This window comes from Quercus robur, chromosome 6 (assembly GCF_932294415.1).
Source record: "Quercus robur chromosome 6, dhQueRobu3.1, whole genome shotgun sequence".
In the NCBI taxonomy this organism is placed as follows: Eukaryota; Viridiplantae; Streptophyta; class Magnoliopsida; order Fagales; family Fagaceae; genus Quercus; species Quercus robur.
The window spans coordinates 8,830,846-8,836,832 of NC_065539.1; the positions used below are offsets into that span (position 1 = coordinate 8,830,846).

The 5,987-nt window shown below is 33.3% G+C and overlaps 1 protein-coding gene across 5 annotated transcripts in view; it reads right to left on the minus strand.

The window, feature by feature from the left end:
* Window positions 1-1,594: 1,594 nt before the first annotated feature.
* The window catches only part of LOC126732615 (protein DA1-related 1-like), a 28,334-nt gene continuing 23,941 nt past the window's right edge, over window positions 1,595-5,987 (minus strand). For all 5 annotated transcript variants that reach the window (XM_050435561.1, XM_050435562.1, XM_050435565.1 and 2 more), the window contains 8 exons: window positions 4,162-4,282; window positions 3,945-4,028; window positions 3,219-3,338; window positions 2,834-3,046; window positions 2,678-2,740; window positions 2,456-2,571; window positions 2,304-2,362; window positions 1,595-2,218 (listed from right to left, as the gene is read on the minus strand). In XM_050435561.1, coding sequence (XP_050291518.1) covers window positions 1,893-2,218; window positions 2,304-2,362; window positions 2,456-2,571; window positions 2,678-2,740; window positions 2,834-3,046; window positions 3,219-3,338; window positions 3,945-4,028; window positions 4,162-4,282 — 1,102 coding nt within the window. In that variant the 3' untranslated portion in view covers window positions 1,595-1,892. The remainder of the gene's footprint in view (window positions 2,219-2,303; window positions 2,363-2,455; window positions 2,572-2,677; window positions 2,741-2,833; window positions 3,047-3,218; window positions 3,339-3,944; window positions 4,029-4,161; window positions 4,283-5,987) is intronic.

Sequence of the window (5,987 nt, forward strand, 5' to 3'; positions counted from 1 at the left end):
CTCTCTGACCGCATTAATGTGGAGGTGATGCCTGAACAGTGATGAAGCAGTCTTACAGCTACTAGTAGGAGGTTCTAGAAGGTGTTAGATGGGACAGAAAGAGATCCCCTAAACCCAATTTACACGTGTGTGGAAAAGATGATATGAAGAGGGCAGTATATAACATGAAAGAAAAGCATTGAGGAGGGGGATCGGAACTAAAAAAAAAAAAAAAAAAACAAAGAACACTCAAGAAAAAGGCTTGGAAACCAAAGAACTACACTTGTTTCAAAGAAAAACTAATTGTTATATCAGTGCTAATCCATCTATAAACGTGTGGTTTAATCGTTTTTCTTTTAGAAGTTAACCTAGTTCTTGAACACCCACGCTCTACAAATTTTATTGTTTGAGCTTTTAACGTACGAACCCAATACCAGTTTGGGATTGTTACAAATTGAGTCCTTACAATTTTTATTTTTTTGGAAGTTGGCCTGCAACATAATTTGTTGCCTTTATTCCTGTAAAAAAAAAAATTAATGATAAAATACTATTTTGGTCCATAAATTTTATCAAAAATTTGTTTTTTATCCCTAAACTTTTAAAAGTTCATTTTTTGTCCCAAAACTATTGCAAAGTTCATCATTTGTTCCTAAGCCATTAAAAATGTTTTATTTATGTTCTTAAATTTTATCAAAAAATTGTTTTTATCCTTAAACTATTGAAAAAAAAATTTATTTTTTCATCTATCTTTTTTGTGTCTAAACTATTGAAAAAACTCTTTACAAATTTTTGGGATAAAAAAAAAAAAAACTTTTTATAGTTTAGGGTCGAAAAATAAATTTTTATTAAAATTTAAAAACCAAAATATTATTTTACCTTTTGTTTTTAATTTTAAGAAAACTAATAAATACAATATAAATGGTATGGTCATTAACCAAATCCTTCACAATTATTGCTCCACTAAACGTCTGTTTAGAATTCGCTTATTTTGCTAAAATTGAAAACTTTTTGCTGAAAATACTGTAGATAAATGTAAAAGTTAGCTGAAATAGTATAGTGGAATCCATGAATAGCATCAAATAATGCAGTAGAACTTATTAATAGTAGTAAAAATAAATTGAATAGTAAAATAAACTGACAAAAGATAAGCTATCAAAGCGGACGCTAAAAGTAGCTTATGGCAAAGTTGTAATTAGCATGGTTGAAAAACACAATCAACATTATTTTATCCATTTTACATTCACCGCTATCTTATTTACTTGACCACGATGCAAAGTGTGTAATGTAATACTCTTTATATCAATGAAAGAAGATTGAAATGCATCCCAGTTCCATGTGAGTTATGAAATAATTCATTTTTGACAAGTTATTATTGGTTTACACACCATGAACTATGCCCGGAAGCTACCTGTGTCTCAAGGTGGTGCACTACATTTGATATTACAACTTATTGAGCAAAAGGCTAGGTTTTGAAAACACTACTTTTCATAGTGAGATGTAACCACAGCAAAGCAACATCCTAAACAAAAGCAAAATGCATAATTGTGGTATTCATTGTTTCTATATATACTTACAAATCTAATATCATTATGAGGTAAAGGGTAGAGTACAACAATTACACACAAACATTTCTATTGTTTATTTTTGTCTCCTGAATTCATAATAGGTTTTAGTTCTATTGAACTAAGTATGATAAGTGCTCAACGAAGCACATGGGAAATGGGAAAAACATAGGTATAGTTTCTTAACCGTTATACTTTACGCCCCCAGTTAAATTCAAACATACGACAATTAGTGCTATCTTGTCTAATGACAATTAAATTCAACAAAGGTGTTTGAATTTAATTAAAAAACCTAAAATACAACACCTAAGGACTGTACTTAAATTTTACCCATAGGGAAAATATTACATATCAACCGGGAAAGTTATTTGTCATTTGAATATGTTTGAGAGTAGTCTTCAAGTCATATTTGAGCACTGCCTCGTTTCCTTCCCTAAATCCATCTCCATAAGCTGATGATGTATCTGTCTCGATCTGGTGTTTGAAAAACTCACCAAGTTTCTTCTCAAACTCAGATCGTTTACCCTTTTTTGATGACGAGGAAGAAGTGGGTGATGAAGAAGACGATGATGAAGCAACATCACTTCCAGATGCTGAAAGGATCTCAGACTCCATCCACATATGAGCTAAGACCTGGCAGATACCCTCTTCAACCTTTGGACTAAGATTGGGGTAACCTGTCAAACATCCTATTGGTAATTCTGGGCTTAACCATATCTAAAACACAAATAATGTCAACAGGAGAATGGAAAGAGGACAAACCTTTAAGCCTGAGCCACGCATGCATCATCTCATGAGCCAGGATTGACCCAGTCAACAACCTGTACATAGAGAAGTCTAGGGTCATACAAAACTCTTGGCATATATTTATTTTACAACAACTGCATCTAAGGTGCAAACGAGAGGAGAAGTACCTAGGAAGGCCATACAAAACAAGAATTGCTGTTACTTCACACCTACGGATCAACCTACGAGGCTCAGTTATCATGTCTATAAATTGGTTGTCCGCCATCCTTGGCCCCCTAGAGATCTGGCAACATAGTTGAACTAGTTATAGATGTCTGATCCAGATCCAATATACAGATATCATTACAAGAAAAACAGCTGGAATTAAAGACTGGGGAAGTAATTCCTACAGTGGTAACCGTCTGTTCCTTTGACATACAAAGTCCTCTGGTCTCAGGCATGTGATGGTGACCCTGCCACAATAAAAATAAAATAAAGATCAACATTAAATGTAAACCAAAAGAAATGAAAATACACAGCTGAAGTATGAAAATGTTAGCATTTACATTCTTTTCTCCATCCATGGCCACATTTAGTGCTTGTCTCTCAACCAAGAACATTGGAATTTCCTGCTCCACTTTCATATGTAAACCTTCGAAGAAATTTTGTATTTCAATATAAAGAGGCTGGCATTCATTAGTATCCATAACTGCCGAGTCTAGACACTCCAGACAAAGCTTCCGACCATCATCAAGTAATAGATATTTCCTGTCCCTCGTCTGCATGGATTGGAAGGTTTTGCATCATGAATAATATAATGAAATTACTCTTAGGTATTTCTGAAGCACGTTTTCCAGATGGTGGTAATGTTTACTTATATCATTTTGCTTTCCTTAATGTTTTCTCACTTCCAAAGAAGAGAGACAGGGATGATTTTTTTGCATTACTGACCTCCATTCTTTCACAGCTGCAACACTGAGGAGTTCTGTCATGCTCATGTGAGGGGCAGAACTGCTGCTTCCAGAAAGGACGTTCCCTACACTCAATAAGACCTGCTGAATTTGTTGGGATCTGCACAAAAAGAACAAAATTTAGTGAAAAAATTCAAGGGAACCATATTTGATACAGGCCACAAAGAATCATTTTACCTAGATCTTAGAAGTTATTCTGTAAATAGCTTCTTACAAGCTCTGTCAGACAATTTAGGATGTACTGAAAAATCGCCAACTAAATTTCACATTTAAACACACTTGATAGAATATTAGGAACAACATACATATTGCTATGAAAATTTCACAATAAAAGCACTAAGGCACCATTCAGATTTCTCATATGTTTCTTATGAAATGGTTTAACTTCTATATAATCCTGCTTTTCTTCTAGATAATTGAATGTGGGGCCTAACAATTTAAACAGATATTTTTATCAACAGAGAATGTATGATCCATCTCAAACAGCCCTTTCAAAATTAGTTTCAGGAGATAATTTGATGAGATTATGAGAGTCATAATTAGGTTTACAGCAACCTGAAGTATTTGTTAACGAAAAATCAATATGCAAGCACATAATGTTTGATCATTAGAAAACAAAATTAAAAGAAAAAACAAAACATAGCTATCTTCTACAAATGTATACAAAATCAACTAGAGGAAATGACAAAACATGATATATACTTACAAAATTCTTGCAAATATCACATACTGGGGGACGCGGCTTCTTACGGCAGGATTTGTGATAACGGTGCTTGCCTGACGTAGAAAACTGTCACAGAAAGGAGAGATTTCAGTCAATAATACTCAATGAACCACCAAAATGAAAGGAAACTCAGTCAAAGATTCAAGGATTTCGTTATCCAATTCCAAACGTAAGTTTCAATTAACTCAATAAGTCGTACCTCACGATCCTTAATGGGTAGATTGCAAGCATGACAACGAAAACATTCTGCATGCCAAATAGCATCCATGTGGCGCAAAATTTTCCCATGGCTAATCTCAGTGTTGCAGCCAGCACAGATTCTACAAGAAATTTTATCCAACAAACAGGTCAGGTTTCATTTGCTCTATAAAATGCAGCAAATTCAGATCAAATGAAGAAGTCAATAAGTATCAGGAGGCATTGTCATGTCCGGTTGCTACAGAAATGTATGCTTGAATTTTACAAGATATCTGTCAGAATTATGATTAAGTGATTAAATTCACCATTTTCTAATAACTTATAATTTTGGGACAATCGGAAATTTATCATTGTATCAGAGCAATAAATCCTAAGTTCGATCTCTATATTTACTCTACCAATCGGTACTTTATCAATATCAATGCAGTCTTCTCTTTCCTGGATAGGTTGCTTACAAAAATAAAATATTTGTACATTTCACATGCTTATGTTCTTTAGTTACTCCAACAGTACATGTTCATTCTTCTAATATCTCTCTTTGTCCATTTAATCTAAAACCAAATCATGGACCCATTAGTGACAAACAAGCACCAGCGTAACTGTTACATCTCTAAAAACTTTGTATTGTTGGTCAATCTAGGGCTCCACAGCTCAACACAAGATCACCATGTATCAACTCTGAAATAGTTTCTCTTGCAGCTTAGATGTTCGTGCCACCTTTAATTTATGTAATTTGGCAAGATAACCTGATGCGAAAAGTGTGAAGAAAATTATATGTTAATTTAGTCTTATTTAATTTTAGAAGTCAATTGTATTTTTATTGGTCAGTTGAATTTATTTTAGGTCTTATTAGTTAATTACGTTATTAGCATTTTTACTTAATTTCCTAGAGTTGAGGCAATTTTTCCAATGGTTTAGTACTAGCTCCAGCCAACCCTAGGTGCTTCTACATCAAATTTTATTTGGGAATCAAAGTTTGTTGTTACCTCTTATTACAATTCAAAGAAGTACTTCAAATTTAATTAAAAGTTGCATTGCTCATCAAAATTTGCATATTCTTATTGTGACCATGCATGGTAACATGGGAAAGAATAAAGCACCGAAAATCCAAAGAACAAATGCATCACATTGTCTCTCATTTAAGTATTCCTTCATGCTCTGCTCAGTGACAAGTCATTAGAAATAAATTAGATATCTAGAAACCTCCAACAGTCATTACAGACTCAAAGAGAGAAAAAAAAAAATCCAACCTTTATCTATCCTGCTCTCTCTCTTTCCCATATATTATGCCGAGTAAAAATTGATTAGTGCAAGGTTTAGGGTTAGATTTGGCATTCTTTCCAGATGCTTATCAAACTAATTTGCACACTGTTAAACATTCAGAAAACTTGAAATTCATATGTGTTTGTATTAAGCAGGTTAACACAAGGAGGAATCTCAACATGTTGATTATTGCTAAAATAAATGTTTAAACGTTGGCTAGGAAAGTACAAGCTGACAAACTTGATAATTGAATAAGTTCATAGGCACACAAGATGAAGAAAGTAAAGCAAGAAAAGTACTAAGAAGAATGTTTATATGCTAATGCCCCTAATTAGTTTTCTCAAGTCTGATTCAACGGGTAAGCTAGCCTCTAACCTATAGGAAAACAATCTCCACTCAAGTTGAAGCAATTAAATTTAACTTTTTAAAATTTGTATGATAGTCAGGATTAGAAAATTACTAATTAGCATATTGATAGTCATACACAAAAGATGACATCATGACAAATATACCTTTATCCAGCTGAAAAGAAGAATGGATGAGGTTGAAATATATTTTCATTAC